The 22,006-nt window shown below is 49.9% G+C and overlaps 2 protein-coding genes across 3 annotated transcripts; one reads left to right on the top strand and one right to left on the bottom strand.

Annotated features, from left to right (window-relative positions):
- Nucleotides 1-3,105: 3,105 nt before the first annotated feature.
- On the top strand, nucleotides 3,106-13,871 carry LOC122364990 (cell migration-inducing and hyaluronan-binding protein-like). The gene is made up of 2 exons (XM_043335845.1): nucleotides 3,106-3,283; nucleotides 10,371-13,871. Exons 1-2 carry the CDS (start codon nucleotides 3,158-3,160, stop codon nucleotides 13,449-13,451), a joined length of 3,207 nt encoding a protein of 1,068 aa, XP_043191780.1. The 5' UTR covers nucleotides 3,106-3,157; the 3' UTR covers nucleotides 13,452-13,871.
- Nucleotides 13,872-14,328: 457 nt separating this feature from the next.
- Nucleotides 14,329-21,155, bottom strand: LOC122364991 (filaggrin-like). 2 transcript variants are annotated; one of them, XM_043335847.1, is made up of 7 exons: nucleotides 20,848-21,155; nucleotides 20,536-20,676; nucleotides 17,621-19,808; nucleotides 17,201-17,343; nucleotides 16,635-16,906; nucleotides 15,025-15,274; nucleotides 14,329-14,626 (listed from the first exon to the last, which is right to left on the bottom strand). In XM_043335847.1, exons 3-7 carry the CDS (start codon nucleotides 19,799-19,801, stop codon nucleotides 14,515-14,517), a joined length of 2,958 nt encoding a protein of 985 aa, XP_043191782.1. In that variant the 5' UTR covers nucleotides 19,802-19,808; nucleotides 20,536-20,676; nucleotides 20,848-21,155; the 3' UTR covers nucleotides 14,329-14,514. The 2 variants fall into 2 exon arrangements, with proteins under 2 accessions (XP_043191782.1, XP_043191781.1); XM_043335846.1 differs by having other exon boundaries at nucleotides 20,532-20,676; nucleotides 20,848-21,092.
- Nucleotides 21,156-22,006: the final 851 nt, after the last annotated feature.

A 22,006-nucleotide genomic window follows, 5' to 3' on the forward strand; every position in this document is an offset into this window, starting at 1 on the left:
CTCCTACCATTGTTCCTGCTGTCTGGCATCCGCCCGGTCGGCCCTTTGAGCTGGTTATCGTCTAGTGACGATTAACAAACTGTTAAACGTCTAATAGATATTTCTGCCATTTTACCGTCTCGTTATTTTCGTATGCGCAGGGAAATGCAATGAACATCATTTTCTTTTTCTTTTTTAGTTGTATTTGGGACTTGATCTTCAATGTACCTGTCAATTTCAGACCGATCACATTGTTTGGACCGTTTTTCAAAGCTTCATTCATCTGTCTCTGCTTCTCTTTGTCTCTTGCTCTGCTGAAATATGTCGCATATTTTATATGAAATGTATTTTTTTACTTAAGCTCCCAAAAGATATCGGCGGTACAGGATAAAATTATTAAACCGCTCGTAGGTAGATAAATCTTTTAAACGTCTTTTGTTCTACCACCTGCACTATTGCATGCGGTCAATTCGTGTCTAGTCTATAATCCGTCGCCCATATCAGGCGACGAATGGTGTCCACAATCCCCATCTGTTTGGATTTTTGGAATATATTTTATGCTATGTTATTACGTGGGGTGAATGAAAAGTTTTGAGCCTAACACAGTTACAGGTGACGCAGGTTAATGAAAATTTGGTCACACATTTTGCCACTATTTTTAGGTGTGTACACCAAGTTTTGAAGTCCTAGTCCTTTCCGTTTCGTTTTTAGAGCCCGTTAAAGTGAAGAAGATTACGCGTTCGGTGAAAAGGAAGAAAATCGAGAACCGAGCTTTTATAAAGTATTGCGATTTCAAAGCCATGCCTTCATCTGAAATTAAAAAGGACCTGAAATTAAACTTATTGGTTGTGGCCCATCATACGACACTGTTAAGGTTTGAGCTGCTAATTTCAAGCAGGGCAGGAACAGCGTCCAAAATGAACAAATATAAAAAACGCCGTAGAATGTGAGAAAATCCGAAAACATTGACCCTGCTCTTGGGGTGTGGATGCTGGATCCAAGACTGTGAGCTCATCAGATGGCGGTAAGAATGGACATCTCCCAGGAGCAAGCTGGCGACATTCTTACCAATGGGCATGACTTGAGAAAGGTCTCTGCCCATTGGGCCTCTCGGCTTTTTGCTGCAGAGCACGGCGAGAGATGTGTACTGACATCTGGCGCTAGTTGTTGAAGCAGATTCTGAGAATTTAAAGTCACTTTTCGCTACCGATGATAAACTGTGGGTGTTTCACTTCAATCCAGCAAGGGAAGAACAGTGGAGTCAGTGAAAGAACGTCTCTACTCTAATCTGAAAAAAAAATAAATGTCAGAGTCACAACAAAGAGGAAACTGTTCCGTAACTGGGAAAATAAATGAGGTGTCTTGCAAGTGCACTTCTTTTCAAAGGGTCTTACTGTAATTGCGCATTACTAGGATGACCCACTGATGCACTTATGTTAGAAAATCAGGAAGATCAGAAGGGCAATGCTGACAAAATTGGTCGTGTTTCACCAGGACAATAAATCGGGGTATTTTTCACTGGTTGCAATGTAAACAATCAATTACTAAGCCTTCCAATGTATCCCAAATTGAATCTCTTAACCAGCATTGACATCCTTAGGGTGTCTATTTCTTTCTAAGCCTAAAGAAAAAACTGACTGGATGACGCTTCACAAAAAATAATGACGTCATTGACACCGCGAGCACTTACCCAAAATAGCATGATTCAAGGCGCTAAAAAAGTGAGGAAAAAAGTGCTAGGACTTCACAATTTGGTGTCCATCCATATCAATAGTGGCAAAATATGTGACCAAAGTTTCATTAATCTGCGTCTCCTGTAACTATGTTAGGCTCAAAACTTTTCATTCACCCTACGTAATTATCCTTTTCCACGATTGCAATGGTTGACAATATCTTGGAGCTGCTTGTAAGACATTTTGACAATGTCAGTAGCACTTTAACGAGAAAAGGAGGAAAGAGGTCAGAGAGGCTCACTTTGTCACTTCTATCATTTTTATGCTTATTTAGTTTATTTATACACCAGAAATGACGCATTTCTCTAACACATGCTTGTACAATAAAATACCTGAAATAAATTCGGTGGCTGGGCCGTGGGCGTGATACATGAAAGGGAATAGTTCACTTTCCCGAAATTAGTTTCTTTTTGCAATGGATTTGATTTTTTTATGCTAAAAATGATCAGCAAAGAAAGCAAACCTTTTTATAAAAAGATTATTTTCCATATTCTAATATATGAAGAACTATATCTATATAAAATATTGTTTGACGCGGGAGCTCATTACGCGTTGACCAATCATAATTGCGTAGGACAAACCCATTGGCTGTAAGCAGCATGCTGATTGGCTGGCGATGACGTGGCTGCAGCATTCCTCAGCAAGGCACGCATTCCTCTGCAAGGCACTCTTTTCGGAACGAAAAAGGGAATATCTTCGTCTAGGGTGATCGTTGGGCCGTAAAAGCTCCTGATTTGTGGTAGTCTCGGCTCAAGCTACAAACTGCTATTCCAGTTCAAAACCCCATGTAAAAAGTGAACTATGTATTTCCTTTAAACCTTATTGTTGTAGGTAACCAAAGCTGCAGAATCTATGGATTTTCGGTGAGTCCGACTCCGACTCCGGCTGCCAAAAATCAAGTCCGACACCAAATCTGACTCCGGTCAGAACTGTCGGCTTCGACTCCGCAGCCCCTGGCTGTCAAAATTAAAAAAATACTTGTACGGAAATCAGGATCCCATCCCGAATAACGTTCTCAATGGTGGATGATTGGGTACCTGAATGAGTGTCGGTACCGTACCGACACTCATTGCCCACATGCTACCGAACAGGGTACAGGCCTCAGGGAACATGCTCGCACAATCTTTGAGAGAAGGAAAGGGTGTCGTTTTGCGCCGGTATCGCGGCGCGTTGTCGCAGGGCGCAGCTGTGCACCTTGTTTCCGTCATCGTCCGGATGGGAAACAATGGCCGACGGCACGTGCTGACCCGACAAGAGCGCTGTCGGCGCCGTGTCCGCCGACTCGGCAGTACGGGAAGCGTGTCGCAGGCTTAGGCCGGCGTCCGAACAGCGTCATCCTCACAGCTGGCGTCCTACAGGGTCGACCCTGTACCAGCGCCGGCGGGTATATATGGGGCCGGGACTGGGAGCAGGGCACAGCCGACACGCTGCTCAAGAGATCGACCATGACCTGGTGGACGCCGCTGCGGACGCTCTGCCTGGCGGCGCTGGCGGCACTGGCGCTAGCGGCCTGCCCCCACGAGGGCACCCTGAAGAGCTGGAGCGATGCTGCTTCTTGGGCCTCGGGAACGGTGAGCAAGGGGCGGTAGGGGTGCACTTTCAGCCCAGACTGATTTGGCACGAGTTGCATAAATAACTGCAGAGTTAGACATGCATAGGTGTGGATGAAGGAGTCACTGCGTGTCTATACACATTTGACTGTTATCATATGAATTTGGTTGTTTGTGTCGGTGATAAATAAGCAGATTCATTTTCTCCTTATCAATTTTTGACAGGTGGCGATGTTTTTCATCTTAGGTCAGTCCAGCTTTGCAGGGACCCCTCACGCCACCTGGGTTGCCAGTAGGTACTAATACTAACGATTTAACGTATCTCTCGTAAAAATCATGTGAAAAAATGAGTAGGTAATAAAAATGCCCTTTTGATATTGCATTGTATTGTACAACCTACATACTCGTACATGAGCGATCCACATTCTCAAATTGCGTGGCGATTACTGCTCATTATTGCCGATAGGTAGGTACCCTCTAGGGTGGGGAGTTTTTACGCCACCACGAGTTATCGTAAATTTATTTAAAAAAAAACACCTTATGATTCATGATTTCGCACATGGCGTTAAAATTTCAGATCCACGTCATTCAAGGTCAGCCCAGGTCACCAGGTCATGTCAATTCGTCTGATTCCTAAGACACCACAAATATTATTGCAAAGCACCGGTTTTGATACGCCGCATTGGTCACGCTGAGACACGTTAAAAATATACTTTTATGTGTTGACCTCATGCCAGGGGCATTTCTCAGCCGGTAATGTAAAGAAGTTGATCAAACGCGGCGCCCCTTCGCTTTGGAAGCTCATACCATTGAGCATTTTCCGACTCGCTAGGCTCGACTCAGTCGGAAGTTATATCCACGAAAAAAATCCTATATCAAATGTCACGTCGTAGGTGCCCAATCATATGACACTACCCCACGGCGAAAATAAATAAATAAATAAATAAATAAATAAATAAATAAATAAATAATATGTGAAGATGCCGTAACGTATAAGCTCATTCAACGATTTGGCCAATTTGAAAGATTTTATGTACATCTCTGCTATTTTGTTGATCATTTCTGTCTATCTATATTTATATATTTGTTATGACAAAAGCTTCCGCCCAACATGTAAAAAACTTAACATATTTTAAAATGAAAAGTAAAGTTCACTATAAACAATAGAGCAACGTTGCACTGTTTGCAGTTTTAAGCCTTGCCGGGCCAGGGGGTTGATGCAACCCCCTAAGGTTTTTCGTAAATAGCGTTTGGCACATCCTCTGGGATAACATTTTGGTACCGTAAAGTGGGGCTATTTGAGACAGTGGGGCTATTTGAGACAGTGCGGCAGTGGCTTAGTAAAATCCCAGTAAACATGCCGACGTCGGCCCGACGTCGGCCGACGTCGGGGTGACGTCGGCAACTCGGCATCGGCATGCCGACGTCGGCCCGACGTCGGTCCTACCTCGGCACGACGTCGGCTGGATGTCGGATATGCCCGCATGTTCCGACGTCCAGCCGAGGTCCAGCCGACGTCGGGCCGACGTCGGACCGAGATGAATTGCTGAGGTCCAGCCGACGTCGGGCCGACGTCGGGGCGACGTTGGACCGACATCGGCCGCTGTTTTGACCGTTAAAATAATATAAAATACATGTTTCATGTTTCATAAAGAGCTTCTGTATTCAAAATATCCTCAGGAAACTCAAATCTTCCTCCACTCACGCCGCAACCCCCTGATCCGGACTGGACGGGAAACTTTATCCAATTCCCATCTGGGATTGCCCGTAAGCCGAGCTCGCCCGTAGCCGGGTGCGGTGAGTGCTTGGGGGCTGCTCGGCCTATCCTTTGGTCAGGCTCAGACCCGGCAACTCACCAGGGCCGGGCCCAGTTCATATAGAATGGCCAGTCGGCAAGTGTCACTTTGCATAAGTGCCACTTATCAAAGGGACACTGTAAGCCGGAACTGTATTTCCACTGCCGCGGTCGGCACCTGCACACCGAACGACGCGCAAACCCGATCCTCCCCTCCGCCTGACCCCCACTGCCCGGCGGCCGCTGCAGATGGCCTTCGCCGCTGCCGGCCGCCGGCACATCCGAACTTTGACCCGCCTGCGCGCGCGCCAACATGAGCGAGCCGGCGAAACATATCAGCGCTGCCAGTACACAGTACAACACAGTACAGACACTTTGGGAAACGTTGGTGCAGGTGTGTAAGAGTGGCTATATAAATCCATTGTGGGGTCGCCCTTTCCAATAAGTGTCACATAACAGCAATGGGACCAGGGACTCTATATGAACTGAACCCAGGGTGCTCGCCAAGAAGACCAATGTCTCCATCCTATGATCCTTCCGGGTCTGAAATGGTCTTGTCAGACCGAAAGCGCATAACCCAACAAAACAAACCAAATTAGTTAGCTGGCTGCGTGGTGTAGTGGTTAGCGCGATAACCTCGCGTTCGAATGACACGGGGTTCGAATCCCATCGCCGGCTGTTGCTTTTGGCGTGTTGTCTCAGTAAACGTGCCGACGTCGGCGACTGGGGGGCTCGAATCCCGCCGCCGGTTGATATTTTTGGCGCGTTGTCCCAATAAACATGCCGACGTCGGCCCCGTCGGTCCAACGACAAACGATCTCGTCAACCTCGGCAAAAGATCTCGGCCCGACGTCGGTTGGACTTCGGCTGGACGTCGGAACATGCGGGCATATCCGACGTCCAGCCGATGTCGGGCCGAGGTTGAACCGACGTTGGGCCGACGTCGGGCCGAGCCTCGGCCCGACGTCGGGCCGACGTCGGCATGTTTACTGGGATTGCTGTAAAATTAAAACCGTTTGATATATTTGATCAATTTTTGCTCAGGCTGATGTGGAATTTAACAATGAATTCCATGGATAGGGTTTTTTTGAAAATTTTGAAATTTTTTGAAAGAAATTTGGCATTTAATGAGAAATACAGAAAAAACACAATTTAAGTTATACGAAAAGCACCCCTACCTGCAGCTTAACATGGTTGAAGTTAAAAAAACTTGGCAACCGAATCTATCGTAACTATCGTTTTACTTATGGGCTAAGCACATTTTACATGAAGACATTATATATTGTTAGCGGTAGTGACAAGTATGTAACCCGATGTCTCAGAATCCCGATGATACCCACCTCGTGAAACCTCAACGCATGCCAAATACAGCTGATGATTGTGATGCCAAGGCCCTAAACACAGGTGATGTGATGCATCTTAAAGACTTACCGCCTTCTGCCTAAGGTGTATCAAGCGTTCGACCTAAGGAACACCGGTGAATCGGCCATGGGTTCATGGTACTTTTAGCAGCAAGCAATATTAACACATTGTAACCTAATACGACAATCCAGTTTGTGACGGCATTAGTTACCTTTATGAGTATGTGCATAGAATGTGTTTCATCAGTCACTGACGTGGTCGGTAATCGACCCATGTCTACTCTGGTTGACCATAAGCACCATTGAAGGTTATTTATCATACATACTAACTGTTAGGTGAGCCTTCAGTATACGTACTTGATGCAGTGCGGTAACCGGCCATTCGATACAACATGCAGTGATCTAGGAAAATCGGATAAAATCAAAACCGGTTGACCTTTTTCTGTTATTTCTTCACAGGTTGATGTGCAATGGAACAATCAATCATGCATATCATTCATTCAACCATTTTGGAAACTGCTTTCCCTTTTTTAATGCATTACGGTACGTTTAATGCAGTAGCGAGACTGTCTCAAATAGCCCCATCAACTTTCGGCCTATGTGTTTTACGCCGCCAGAAATAAACAAAACAACTTTATTTGAAAATTTCACTGTCATTGACTAAGAAATAGTCATAGATAATCATCCTGTGCTTTTTAAAGCTTAGGATCACATCATATTATGACAGCCCTAGCATAAAGTAATGCAATTTTTTAGCAGACCGAAATGCTAGGCCCAACGAAAAACGAAAAGTTTGATTATAAGGGTTAATTAACTGTAGTTGAAAGAAATGCTTTTTGCTACAAGTATCAAAATTTAATTTCCAATCGCATGGCATTAAAAGAATTATCCCTAGCTTGACCAATTTTCTTCAATTTCCTTGCAACCAAAACTGTCTCAAATAGCCCCACACTATGGGGTTATTTGAGACAGGCTTCAAGTATAAAAATAACTTTATTTATGGTTAATAGCTGAACCAAAATTGACCTATCTGAAAGCGGTTACAGAGAACTACGTTTTTGCAATTTACATGCTATAGGAAATATCAACCGTTTTGAAGGGACAGGCCAAAAACTGTAAAATCCGTTTCAAATAGCCCCACTTTACGGTACCTTCCTTTTAACACGCGCAGTGGAAGGGTTGCGAGTACTACACCCAGTGGAAGGGGGGGGGGCGGATGTCGCCCCCCTCTAAGTAGGTGGGGGCCCAGGGGAACTCTGTTGTGTGTGAATTTCATGACCCTAGGTCAATATCTTCAAGGTCAAATGAGGTCAAAAGTAGTCAAATCTGCCATATTAGCGACTTTTTTGCGTTTACACGCCGATAACTCAAAAAGTTACCGGCCGATTTTCTTTTTTCTTTCACTATACGAAAGAACATACATTGGTGAGTATGTATGGTGAATTTCTTGTTAATCCAACAATAGATATGGCAGTTAGAACTTAGAAGCCTGCTAAGCGTAAGATGTCGCCGGCTGAAGCGGGATCGGCGGACGCGGGAAACGCGGCAATCACAATTTTGTGTTTACACACTCATAACTCAAGTTGTTACCGGCCGATTTTCAAAATTCTTTGACCATAAGATTGCCTGTACATTTCTTAGTCTTCTTACAAAATTTGACGCGAATCGAATATAATCAGCGGTAAGGAGCGCGATGTGAAGACGGAACCGTCCCGCCCCGGCACAGTCTACAATTCAGGCGGCTTCTTATATTTGGCATTCATGTGATCATGGCCCGTGGCCGAAAATTCATCTAAAACAAAAATACATGAATGAAAAGTATAATTTTGTAAGGAGGTCATTCAAAAAACAATTAAACGATTAAAATTGGACTATGTAGTTTAGCGGCAACGAAATTACAATCTTTCGTTATTAGCGTGAGAACCATGGCACGTAGCGTCACCAAATTTCAGATACAACTTGGAGCAATCATTTGACACGTATTCTGGGAATTTTGAGTTCCAGTGACCTCAGGTCAGGTCGCAAGCTCACAAAAACCGGTACAAGGTCAAAATGACACTGAAAAATCACTATTTTTCTATGAAATCTACAGGTGTTCATCGATTTGACTCAAACTGGCAGTATATGCTAAGCTCACCGAGTGGCATATCTTGCATCCCGTTTTTTTTCAAATTCGGGTGACCTGAGGTCATCTAGAAGTCATGACAAATTCTGAGAAAATATGGCTGAATGGCTCAAATTGTAAAAATATGCTCCATTTTAATGTGTTTGTGTTGTAATGCCTCAGTTTACATCAGTGCGTGATGAACTTCGTGTTTGCTTGCTGCAAGAATGCAAGGATCAGGTCATCTGAGGTCAAATGAGGTCTAACTACGTTTTCGCTTAAAACCTGACACACAATGGGGCTACAGGTGTCATTGTGTTGCTTGTGATCAGCCAAATCGAATAATGTGATAAGATGCAATGTGATGGACTTATGAACGTAAGTAAGTAATTTAACCCTCGCATGTGTGCGGCGTTTGCCAGCTTCTAATGTGTAGGGGGGGTCGGTTGGACCCCCCCTTGCCGTTTGGCCCCTGATCGAGCTAGAGCTTCGCGGAAAAAACGAGCGTGTTGCCCGTGACGAGAGGAAGCCGATGATACCCAGTTTTAAGGTCCTAGGTCATTGGTTGACCTTCCAGGTCAGGTCAATGACCCAAAGTCGGGAAAATCGGGACCTGTTAGAAAGTCGTAAAGTGTGGCTGCTAAGGGGTTTTTCGGGGTGCTGATCACGAATATCGTGTTAGTTTTGATCACAGATGATGTCTTGAAGCATTTAGACCAGGTCGGGTCAGGTCAGGTCAGGTCAACCAGTAGGCGTCGTGACGGGTATTCGTAGTACGTGTCAACCGCCTCTGACAGCTTCGTAACATGTTACGAAGTCACCAAAACTACTTCGTAAATGTTCAAATGGTTGCTAAATTCGAATTCAGCTCCAAAAACTAGCCTAGAAACATGTGAAACTCGAAAAAGTGAACCGAGGTCACCCGAGGTCACCAAAGGTCAATGACCTGACCTGACCTTCAGGTGACCTTGACACACACGGGAGTAACATCAAATCACATTTTTGAACGTTTGAAACCACGAAAAGCTTGCAAACACGCGGCTAGTGCGAGCCGACATACGCGAAATCGCGATTCCGGCCAAACATGGTCTCGGAAAAGAGGTCACAGGTCAAAGGTCATTTGGGTCAGGGTCATGAAATTTTCAGGGTAGGTGTAAAATTAATCAATGCGAGGGTACTGAAAGTTTCGTCGCGATCGGCCGCTTTTTACGCGAGTTATTCGCGAAAAACCATGGGGGGGGGGGTCCATCCGATCCCCCTACACATGCGAGGGTTAAGGTCACTTAATCTTAGGCAAATTTTTAAACTGATACCTAACAAAGTATAGCATTCGATGCGCATTGACGTGCTGAGTTTATTGGTGCCTTTAAATTTGCGCTATCTTTATCAGATCAAAAGTTACAAGCGAAAAAAAACTCTTGACATTTTTAGCAAAATGTTTATACCTATTTATTCCCCCCCCCCACACCCCCACCCCTAAGTGTTGACTCAGAGTCACCAAATATGAAAAGGGGCGATATTTCTATTGGGCTCACCTACTCTGTAAATTTGGTGTTTTTAAGTGTCATAGGAGCCAATCGCCAGGTTGGGGGTCGTACCCCCTGGCCGTCCGCGTTATGAAAAAGGCCCTGGCCTGGCGAGGATTAACATCGATATCAAAATAGTCACATGGATTGTCAGAATCTTGCTTTCTTTCTCATTGAGATATTGACTATCAATCTCAATGATTTGCTTATACACATACAGAAGTATTGCTTGCCCTTTTCAAAGGTAAATTGCGATTCGCACCTCGTGGCCGGTTATCCTTATGTCTGACCCCTGCGTGACGGCTGTGTGGTTTGTCCGCAGGTACCTGCCGAGGGCGAGGCCGTGGTGGTGTCGGAGCCGATGCTGCTCGACACCGCGACCCCGGACCTCCTTTCCGTGACGGTGGAGGCCGGCGGGCGACTGGTGTTCGACCCGGCCGCCGACCTCGCCAAGCTGGCCGCCGAATGGATCAAGGTGGCCGGCGAACTGCACGTCGGCGCCGAGGACTGTCCGTTCACGGGACAGGCGGAGATCGAGCTGCTCGGCAAGAAGAACGTGACGGTCGGGGTGCAGGTCCACGAGAACGGCACCGAGTTCAAGGCGCTCGTGGTGGTCGACGGCGGCCGGCTGGAGGTTCACGGCCAACCGAGACAGGCGTGGACCCGCCTGCAGACCACCCTTCCTCAGACCACTCGCGAACTGGTGGTCGGCAATGCCCTGTTCAACCACCGCGAGACGGAGAACGTAGCCCACTGGTACCGCGGCTTCATGGGCTATCAGTTTAACTCGACCGGCCAGCCGGTGCGGTACATGCGTCTGCGCCGTTCGTGTGACTTCTCAGACCTGGTGACGATGCAGGGCAGCGTTGTGCTGCTGGTGGTGCAGCGGAAGGTGGAGCTGGATCGCGACCAGCAGCTGGAGCACGCCGCCGACGCGTTCGAGCAGGTGTGCTACGGAGGGGGACAGCGCAGTCACCTTCGCGACCTCAGCCTCGGCGAGACCGTCGCATGGGCAGCCATCTGCCACGTTGGCCACCCGGAAAACACCATAGAAGAGCTTGGACACCCGGAAGGCGACAACTCGGTAACTTCGCGGTTGGTGAAGCAAGTGGGCGATGTCGAGTACTTGGCGCAGTCGGTGACGCGTCTGACCTCCGACTGGCCGTATGAGATCGACATGCTGACGTACACTGCCGGCAACGTTCCGGACGCTCATATTGTTCTGGACGTCAGCAGCAACGTTAGCGACTGGCGCGCCGGCGACACCGTTGCCATCACCTCCACGGACTACGACTGGCGGCAGGCGGAGGAGTTCACCCTGCTCGACTGCCCCGACTGCAGTGCCACCCAGATCATGATCGGCTGGCCGGTGCGCTGGACCCACTGGGGAGAGACGACCGACGGCGTCAACATGGGCGCAGAAGTCGGTCTGCTCAAACGGAACGTGCGAATCCACGGCCGGATGGAAGACGCTTGCTATGGCGACAACCACTGTGGCAGGTTTAATTTCGACACTTTCGGAGGTCAAATTAAGGTATTTGCTAACTTCGCATCGGTACGCATTGTCAACGCTGAGATCTTCCACATGGGTCAAAACTCAGTCCTGGGTGCCTACCCAATCCACTTCCACATGTGTGGCGATGTTGATACAACACGAGAGCTGAGGGCTTACGTACGTTCCAATGCCATCCATCATACGTTTGCACGTTGCGTGACCGTTCACGGGACCAGCGGTCTCCTAGTGGAGGGTAACATGGCCTACGACCACTTCGGTCACTGCTTCTTCTTGGAGGATGGCAGCGAGAAGAGGACGGTGTTCCGCAACAACCTGGGATTCAGCACACGTCGGACGACACTGACGCCGAGCGACCACGGACGTGCCTCGACTTTCTGGATCACCAACCCACTCACCACAATGGAGGGCAATGTGGCCGGCGGCTCCGAGGGCTGGGGCATCTGGTACACGTTCCCGCGAAAACCAATCGGGCCATCTGCGGCGCTGGATGTCATGGAGCACAATGAAGCAATGAAAACACCGCTTGATCCCTTCATAGACAATGTCGCGCATTCGAATAACGAATACGGTCTTCATTTTGATGGCGTGCTTAGATCTAACGGTCATATACATGGCGGCTTCAACTACGACCCACGTGAAGACCCTCTGAACGCAACCAGTCCCACTGTAGTTGTTACCCTTGACGGCTTCACGGCCTTCAAGAACTACAAGTCGGTGTGGCTTCGGATGTCACGGGTAGTGGCTAAACGCTTTAATATCGCCGAGAGCGTCGAGGGCGTGGTGTTCGCATGGTCAGGTGCCGGTGAGAAACGTCTCGAGGACTCATTGATCGTTGGAGAGACCGCCAACAAGGGTAGACCGGAGGGCTGGATCCGGCTGACAAACGGCACTAGCATCTGGTGGGACCGACAGATCCGCATGAACGGCGCAGACAACGCACTTCCCATCATCGGCGTCATCTTCCACGACACAATCATGTCGCTAAATCGCGTCACCTTTGACCGTTTCGAATCAAACATAGTCAGACCCTCCGGGGGTATCGGCATGCGGCGCAAAATTCGCCACTACACCTCGCCAGTGAACAGTGTCAGCGGACTGGTGTTCCGCTACGCCGACCCGCTCGAAGGCAACCGTGCGTTCGACGCCAGCGAAGGGCGCGGCTTCGCCGACCTGGCCGGCAACATTCAGAACGTCATCCGCGATCTGGACGGCTCTCTGACTACATACGCTAACTCCACTGTCGTGAAGCCTTACGACATTCACCTGAATGCTCGCTGCGCACCTGTTCCGCAGTGGAACTTGTATGTGTGTCCGACCATGTTCACCAAACTTTTGTTCATGTGGTGGGACCGTAGTGTGGGCAACCTCAACACGTTCCTCACGCGCAACGATGGAAGCGCTACATTTACCTACGGGGTCAACTTCCAGAACAGCTACGCGCTGAACTCACAGGAGGGCTACATCGTTCACTTCAACACGTCTGTGCCGCGCTACTTCAAAATTCGCCTGGCGGGCGTGGAGGCCGGAGTAGTTCAGACGGTAGGACTTTGCATCGGAAAGGGAGTGACTCCGCTCACCGTCGAGATGAACTCCGTGCCAGTGCCGTCGTTTGACTCTCTGGACGACCAGGGCGCGGATGTGCACTGGTACCTGGACACAGAGGCGGGCGTGCTGTTCTTCCGTTTCAGCTCTCCGTACCATCGCACGGCCGACACGGTGGACGAGTGTCCCGGCCAGGACGGCAAGCCGGCCGGCTGTCCCGAGGTTCTGGTCGTGCTTCCCTCCAGCAACACGGACGGAGACTGCTCGGGGCGCGCCTACCCGGCGTACAGCACGGAGCCACTCGACTCGACCGGTGGCCTCACCACCCCCGACTTCACTGCCTAGAGGCTGGTCCAGCATGGACAGCCCGCCACACATGACCTCCTCTGGAAGACGATGGAATGTCCACAGATGACCTCAGCGAGCCGGGTCATCGACAGCAGACCGCGACTCGGCTGACAAAGCAGGGCGTTTCAAAAAGATGTCACCAAAGAACCTGCAGGATAAACGATACATCCGTCTCGTATGCTTGCATCATGCATAGGTTTGCAATGGATGTTGCAAGCTGAAAGGTGTGCATTATAGTTTTGACACACTACGGATACCGTTTAATTTCGAGAGTTATTCCTCCGAAAAAAATAATGGGATTTATTTCATACTCTTTTGACGTTACTTTAGCGTGTCTTGTCGAATCCTCCATGTTTGTGAAGTATGTTGAATAACGTGCAAAAATTTGTTTTCCTGAAATAAAAATTGCATGAAATTGAATGAATTTGAAAGAACGCCGGCTGACTCAGTAACACACGTTGTATGTTCCCTCAGAGGACATACAGACTAAAGAAGGGAAAAATAAAGGCCAAGCAAGATCGCTCTACGCTCGCCTGCCATTTTTTTTTATTTGAAGCATTTGTGACGCCTTCATTATAACTACACGCCTTAGCCCGGTGTCCATATAAATTCTTGACCAAACCGCGTGTCATTCAACCTGAAATAACTTAAGTTGAAATTATTATGAAAGTGCCGGACACAAGAGTCTAGAACAGTTGAAGCTAAGCTACATATCAAATCAAAGTCATGCTGTGCCGGTTTTTAATTATCATTTATGCATTTTTGTTAAACTCGCTGTGTTTTCATACTTATCGATCAATTGACGGAGCCAATGCATTTTGGGCTTGAACAGCATCCGATTTAATAAAAAGGAAGACGGCTTCAAACAAAGCACTTTCGAGCTATGCTTGTATTTCCCAAAAATAACACATCCAGAGCTCCAGAAACTCGAAAGCCGCTCATCATAGCTGAATCACTGGCCGAGTAAGGCCGGGCGTCGAGGCGTCGTGCGCAGTGACTACCTTTGAGGGTCGGCAGGGTCGCGGTCTGCCGCAGCACTCTGTATTTCTCAGTCGCAGCGCTAGTACGACGGTCGGCTGGTCAGCGAGTCGAGAGCGCTGCGGATCCATGGCATCAGGGCCACCACGTCAGCGTACACTCCGGGAACACCGGCCTGGTGGCAGTTGATCCCCCTGAGGAGCGAGAGAGATACGTCCGGGTGAGAAGGGGTGGGTGACACACCGGGTGAAGCATTTAAAACCATAGTCAAAGTCGGCTCTGATCTACTACCAGGTTGCTCACAAGACAAGACATATAGCGCGGTTTATTTAACAATAGAGTTTTACCGCCAGTGAGTACCATATCTAGGTTGAGCTTTGATCCGTCAGGTTTGAATATAATGCGTCTAATATACATCACAAACATCGAAATAAGTTCAAGGTCCCAGCGCGGTTACCTTTTGCAGTCTAGTAACCAGGACCATGTTCGCTATGCACCCGTAACTGGCTCCAATGCACGAGTTTGGCCAGTCCCATTCGCCCGGCTCGGGAAGGAACGAAACAGAATAAGCGGTCGGCCGTGAGGCACTCACCAGGCCACGATGCCGACCTGGACAAAGGTCTCCTCGTCGTCGTACTGTGCCGACGTGTCGCGGCAGACGAGCGGCGAGCCGCCGTCGCCCAGGCACGTGTCCACGTTCGGTTCGCCGCCGGCACACACGAACGTGTCATGCAGCTCAAACCACTTGCTCAGCCGAGTCTGCCGCAACTGGGTCTGACAGCTACCGCTCTCCACCGTGCGCAGCGGCACCTTCTTCAACAGGTTCGGGTAGAAGGCATTGTCTGCGGGCAGGGGAAGGATGGACATGATGTCGATGGAAGAAGTCATTCATTTGATTTTTGAGTTATGTGTAAAAATAACACGTGCCACCGTGAGATGTGTTGCAATGTCGTTGTCAGGCAGCGCCAGACAGTGTTTACATGCAGTGCTCGGAGTTGCCCTGGCAAACATTCAAAGCCGAGCAGAACCACCGCCGTGTGCATGATCGATGGCAGGGCGCCTTATGTAAACTAAGGTGTAGCATGTGTTCAAAATCCAACTCCATCTCCTGCCAGAATCGTCGCCTCAAGAAAGATAAATACCGATTGGCAAAATCATTGCTGGAGGACATGCTAACATCTGCCACCAGACAATTTACGATTTGAGCCTTCGCGCTTATATGTTTCACGATCCATGGGCATTGGGCATAAAAGTTATTTGTTCATCTGAGGAGGAAGCACGAGGAACTCTGATGTGATTGCCCCCTTAGGTATTTGGTACCTCATGGAACTAAAGCTTGGGTCTAAAAAATGCAATGTGCTTTTGATCAGAATAAGCCGACAGTACCAAAGCTTCAGCTGTCAGGCAAACCGAATTTCAAATGGCAGCTTAAAAAAAGCATCCCAAGGGTACAGAAGCGCTACTTTCCAGCAATAGCCATGTCTTAACGCCTGATATAATTTCAATGCCATCCACTTATAGCGCAGCCTCAGCCTGCCGTCGACCTTGAATCCTAGTCGTCGCCTCGCAAAGGGGTGGCTGGTGGGGTTGGGCGAAGTGGCCATAACCGGCGAAGCAGTCACGGCCGTGTTTGCAGCTAAGCAAAACAACGTTCCACGTACGGAGTCGGAGTGTTTAGTGCACTCCGTCACACACCTGCCACACTCACACGTGCAAAGAGCGTGTCGTTGAAAGAATGATAAGGCATTGCCCGGGGCTGTCCGGAATGACGGCAAAATGAGAGAGGCAGGTCACGCAACGGGATATTTAGGGGCCTGTCCAGAACACGACGAAGGTTATCGCGTTGAATTTGTCACAAGTTTTACGTTTAAAATTATACCACTCGGCCAATTTATCATCTGCACGCCGATTAAATGCACGCTAACGACAAGCATATTTTACAAGTTACGTATAGAAAGTGTAAATAATTCAATGATTGGTTTCTTACATGCATGGGTTTGAGACCCTGGCCCTTGCCCTATCCCTCGAGTCAGCGCAACTATGTTATCGACCTCTTGTGGCAAGTGCTGTCGACTGCAGTTTGGATCGAAACCTCAAAATTAATATAAGCAGTAAAATTATTGTGCTCAGAGGATCACTTCCAAATGCAGAAAACATCGAACCCTACGCTCCCGTCTGGGACTGGCCCGACACCTCACTCACCAAACGATTCCTGGCCCCAGCCGGTGGCGTAACAGTCGGCAAAGTCGATGTTGTGGTCGCCATCGTCGGGCAGGCAGATGGTGTTGATGTGGGCGTCGGTCTCGACAGGTGACTCGAGCCGCAGAAGTGCCACATCGTAGTGGAGCGAGTCCGAGGCGAACTGCTGGTGCACCACCACCTCGGCGACGGCGCGGTCCTCGTGCGGGTAGACGGTGTCGGCGTTGTTGGTGTCCCATTCGCCAACTCGAGCCACTAAACGCTCGGCGCGGTACCTGCAGATCAGCAGCGCACCGGTATTAGCCGGGTACTAGACACAGTACAACAGCGTGTCATGAAGAGATACCACGCTAAGCCTGTCACAATCGGTAAAGGTTGGCAGGCGCACTTCTGCATTACAGCAGAGTCATCAATTAAAGACTACTGATAGACGAACTACTGACGAACGTGACATCACACAGAAGGGAGTAGGAGCGTAATCAAATAACGTAATGCGGCACATGCTACCTGACCAACTGCCCACATATCAGCGACGTCGCCGTCGGTCGATTGTAAGTAACCCCGCTCACTTGTAGACGCAGTGGGCGGCCGTTAGCACAACGTTCGGTGCGATCAGCGAACCCCCGCAGAGATACTTGTTCTTGTGCGTCTTGCCGGAAGATGAGACCAGCCTCAGTGCCACCATCCAGGGGAACTCGCCGAGACGAGCGGCCTGAGACAAACGATAACGAATTAGTCAATGGGCTGTTCCTTTTGTCAATGGTTCCAGCAATGAGTTGTGTGCAATAGGTTCGGCAACGCCATTACAGGTTCCTTTAGGATTCGCCGTGTGTGTTTAGGTATTCTTATCGAGAGAATTTGCAGATACCAAAGCATTTAACAGTGTTGACTTAAGCATTACTTCCATGATGATTCAATGCCTACTACCCTTGCCGACGCTAGCATGGATCATAATGCCTTAACACCAGGGGTAGTGTGTGGCGGCTCACCTCTCCGGAGACAACCCGCCGGTCGAGCCGGATCGGGGAGCGGGTGCCGCAGCCGAGCGGTCTCCAGGAGACGGGCTGGCGCCGGTCCCGGTGTCGGCAGCACACGTGGCCCGGCTGGCAGCGCGAGTCCACCGTCGCCGCCGTGCCGCCGGCCGAGAAGCTGCGCACGCTGATGATGCCCACGCCGGAGGTGTTGATGAGCCCGTCCTCGTCGCACAGGTAGTCGGGCACACACTCGCACTCGGCCAAGCCGTAGTGTGAGAGACCGCCAGTGCTGCTTAGGTGCACTGCCGAGCCATCGGCGCCGGCCGTGGCCGCCTCGGCGTGCTGCCCGGAGACGTACAGCGAGGCACGCCCGTCGCCATCGACAGACGACGCCGCCACGCTGGGCCCGCCGCCGCTGGAGCCGCCATGTGCCGAGCCGGCCGAGGCGCCGTGACCCGACTCGGTCGAGTAGACGCTGCGAGAGGCGCTGGCTACCCTACCTCCACCCGAAATCGCTCCTCCGGCTGAAGACGAAAGCACCTCAGGAGAAGCCGAGGCGTGTCCTGCGGTGAAGGACGGACCTCCAACGGGACCGGTTGATGTGGAAACGCTCTCAGCTGCGGAAGAGGCGTCTTCGCCTGACGTATGGGCGCGGCTAGCTTGAGGATGCGTGCCACTGCCGATGCCGCTACCCCGACCACCCTCACCTCCCGTGTGTAGTCCCGATGAGGAGGGGAATGTTTCGACGTCCGAGCTAAAGTGGCCAACATCGGTCTGCTCCGAGTATACTTCCTGTTGGACGGTCTCATCGTGCACGGTGACGGCGTGCTCGTGACCGCCAGCCCCGTGCACCTGGTGTCCTGCCGACAGCGCCACACCAGACGGGCCCAGCGAAGCGGAAGCGTGGCCGGACACCCCGGACACACGGGTTCCCGAGGAACCATAGCCAGATGACACGCCAGTGACTGAGACCAGGATTCCATGTCCCTGACCAACGGTGCTGAACGGTCTGATGGCCTTATGCACTTCGTCGCCACCCACATGTTCGAACTCGGCAGCGTGCGTCTGGGAGACTCCAGTGGCGGTTGATCCGGTTCCACTCACTCCCAGTCCTCCTCCTACGCCGACCCCCGCCGAAGACGCTCCGCCCGGCACTATCCAGGACGCGTTGAAGGAGGTCGCGGGCACGCAGACCAGGCCGCTGCTTGCTGCGTCTCTGACAATGATGCGCGGCGCCTTCACTTTCGACGAACCAAAGTGTTGGCTGACGATGAAACGTGCATTGTTGAGAATATAAGAGGTTGATAGCGTGAGTCGAGATTGAGAGGCAAAGAGCGCAAGTTCCTTGATAGCAGCCTGTGCTCGAGCATACGCCTCGCGCGCGCTCTCACGGGCGTCGGCGAGACCAGACTGTGCTTCAGAGTAGGCATCCTGCGCGCTCGCATAAGCCTCACCGACGCTGGCATACGCACTTTCGTGGGCTTGCTGTGCAGTGACGTAGGCTGAGCCTACGTCAGTATGAGCACTTTCATGCGCCTGTTGCGCACCAAAATGAGCTGCGTGTAGGGTAGACCCAGCTTCTTCGTGCGCCTGCTGTGCTCTGTAATGGGCGTCACCTAGGGTAGACCCAGCCTCTTCGTGCGCCTGCTGCGCACTATGATGGGCGGCGCCAAGGGTAGAACCCGCCTCTTGGTGTGCCTGCTGCGCGCTAAAATGGGCGGCTCCCAGAGAAGCTTGCGCGTCTTCATGTGCTTCTTTTGCACTGAAATGAGCAGCGCCTAGCGAGGCATGCGCATTCTCGTGTGCCTGCTGTGCACCGAAATGGGCGGCACCTAGGGACGCGTGTGCCCTCTCATGCGCTTGTTGGGCGTCAAAATGGGCGGCACCTAGGGTTGCGTGAGCACTTCCATGCTCCAGTGGCGCGCTCAAACGAGGGCCACCAATGCCGTGCGCACGCTGGCCAGTCTGCTGTCCGTACTGGACAGATGGCTGGTCCACAGAGCCGCTGTGCACGACTTTCGACGGACGGTGGATCTTTGAGTGACCGCGGCCTGAGTGTCCCCTGTGAGCGCCATACCCTGACTGGGCCGGGACGCTAGCCCCACCGGACTGAACAGGGTAGCTCGGGCTGTATGCCAAAGACACAACACAAAACCATGCCAGACAGGCCAGCACAGCCGCAGCAAAGTACTTCATCGCTGGTCTGCAAGAAGTCAAGGAAAAAGGTCAGTCATCGTAGAACATGCGATGCCAAAAAGAAGACATTCTCCATAACCGAAACTAATCTGCGTAAAAGCCCGCAGAGGGGGAAAGGGGATACACCGTGCCGTCCATCATTTAGCTGCAGCTTCGGCAAGAAAGCGAGCGGTCTGTCTTTTCAAGACGCAGCGACTGGTCTCCAGGTCTCAGGTCAAAAGGTGACCTCTGAGGTAAGGTCAAAACGCGAGGTCGGGGATCGAGTTCGGATTAACGCCTTCTCCAAAAATGGTCGTGTGGCAGCGACTTTGACACAGTCTTATTTGTCTTGTCCAGCAGCGTCATAAGGCATAGGACGTTCTATTTGCTTGGATAAGATTATGTTGGGCGTTGACCTCTGTTTGAAGTCTGCCTAAATCCACTCAGAACACAATTATCAGGAGAAAAATCGCCAGCTGCCACCTGTAACGGTGTATTATTTTTTAAATTCATATATTTGCATTTATTTTCAAAACACAAAAAACATTGAATTGCTCATAACTTAGCATTTTTTCTACTAAACCAAGCGAAAATTTCACATGCAATACAAAATTGACGTAGAAGCTAGGTACATGAAACATGAATGCTATAACATTATTAGCTCTCGAGTTGTCGCGAATAGTTAGCAGCCCCCTCCGCCAATGGCTACTAATGGCAGTGGAGCAGACGATGTGATGATCTGCCTACTTACCTACCGGGTTGTCCCACGGCGGTGACGATCCGCTGACCACTGACGCCTCCGCGGCCGCTGACGTCTGGCAGCGGGTGGCAGCAGCCGCCCGCCTATATACACAGCCGGCAGAGCTGACGGCCACACGGCCTGCACTGCACGGCTCCTGGGAATGCCGAGCCGCCAATTGACGTCAAAAGAAATCGAATTTACCGGCTAAACTTTCTGCATAATGAGAAACCGATGATGCTCTTCTGTCTTACAACTGCGTAAATCTGAACGGGTAATACACAAAATTTAACTTGGAATATGCAAAACCATGTTCACAGCAACTTACCTTCATATACACGGGCATCCAGAAACACTGGCAGGCTTCGAGTCTTCCAAAAACACAATCTTTGATGCAGCGGCCGTCTCACAGAATATTGGTTCAACCGTTTCACAATTCGCCTTCAATATCAGCACTCAATGCTGTTCCTGCTTTGAACCACGGGGAATACCTCGAGGCAGGGAGTTTGTTTACACCTCCTCCGTCCAACTCGGCTCCTGGTCCACGCCAAAACAGAGGGCAAACGGCGTTCGAAAGTTGGCCAAAGCGCATCAGAAAGTATCTATGTCAATAAGAAAGACAATGTTGGATTACCGGACACCTAATGTAATAAAAGTAGAGATTTGTTTGTAGGTACTCATGCGTATACTCAGCACGGGTGAATGTTTTATCCCTAGAGCACTTATGTTTAGTTCATCAACGCCTCAACTCACTTCTCCTCAAGACCAACCAGTCCAACACCTAAGCTCGGAAAATCATACCAATAAGACAACAGAGTGACTGAGGAATGGACTAAGTTGCACTGAGAAACGGACATTGCAACGAAAGTTAGCTCAAAGCTCCGAAAGCTCCGTAACAATAAATGCAAGGAATTGTTCTTCTCCCTATTCCTAAAAACTATAGCGGCTTTCTAGAATAGATCAACAGACTAAGCCCAGCGATGATTTTGAACGTGTGCATGGGCGATCCTGCCGCGGCCGAGCAGCCGGTATAACGTCGCCTGCCGAACGCTGGGCGGCTCGGGTCGCCGTGTTTACTGAATGCAGACGGCTGGGAATCCACACTCACCGCCGCACGGGCCTGTCTGTTTATCCAAAAATATCACAATATAGACTCGAGTCGGAGCGCCAGCTGTCACTATTCGAAAGCAGGGTCACCGGAGAGCAGGGTCCAGCATCGTCACCGAACGTTATCCTCCAAGAAGCATCTCACATAATACCCAATACAATGTATCAACAGAGTGGTACAAAACGGTCAGCACTTGAGACCTTCTCCTCGATTATTCTTATAATAATGAAATATAAATATATTCGTTGGCCAAAGTTCTTAACGAACAAAACTCCTATCGTATTGATCCATCAACAAATCAAGGTAAAAGTCGTAAGATACCAAAAGAAAAGAAAAACTAATAACTATCTATTCCCGAAAATGTCAACACAAACTAATA

Source organism: Amphibalanus amphitrite, unplaced genomic scaffold (genome assembly GCF_019059575.1).
Source record: "Amphibalanus amphitrite isolate SeventyFive unplaced genomic scaffold, NRLGWU_Aamphi_draft 000710F_arrow, whole genome shotgun sequence".
NCBI lineage: Eukaryota > Metazoa > Arthropoda > Thecostraca > Balanomorpha > Balanidae > Amphibalanus > Amphibalanus amphitrite.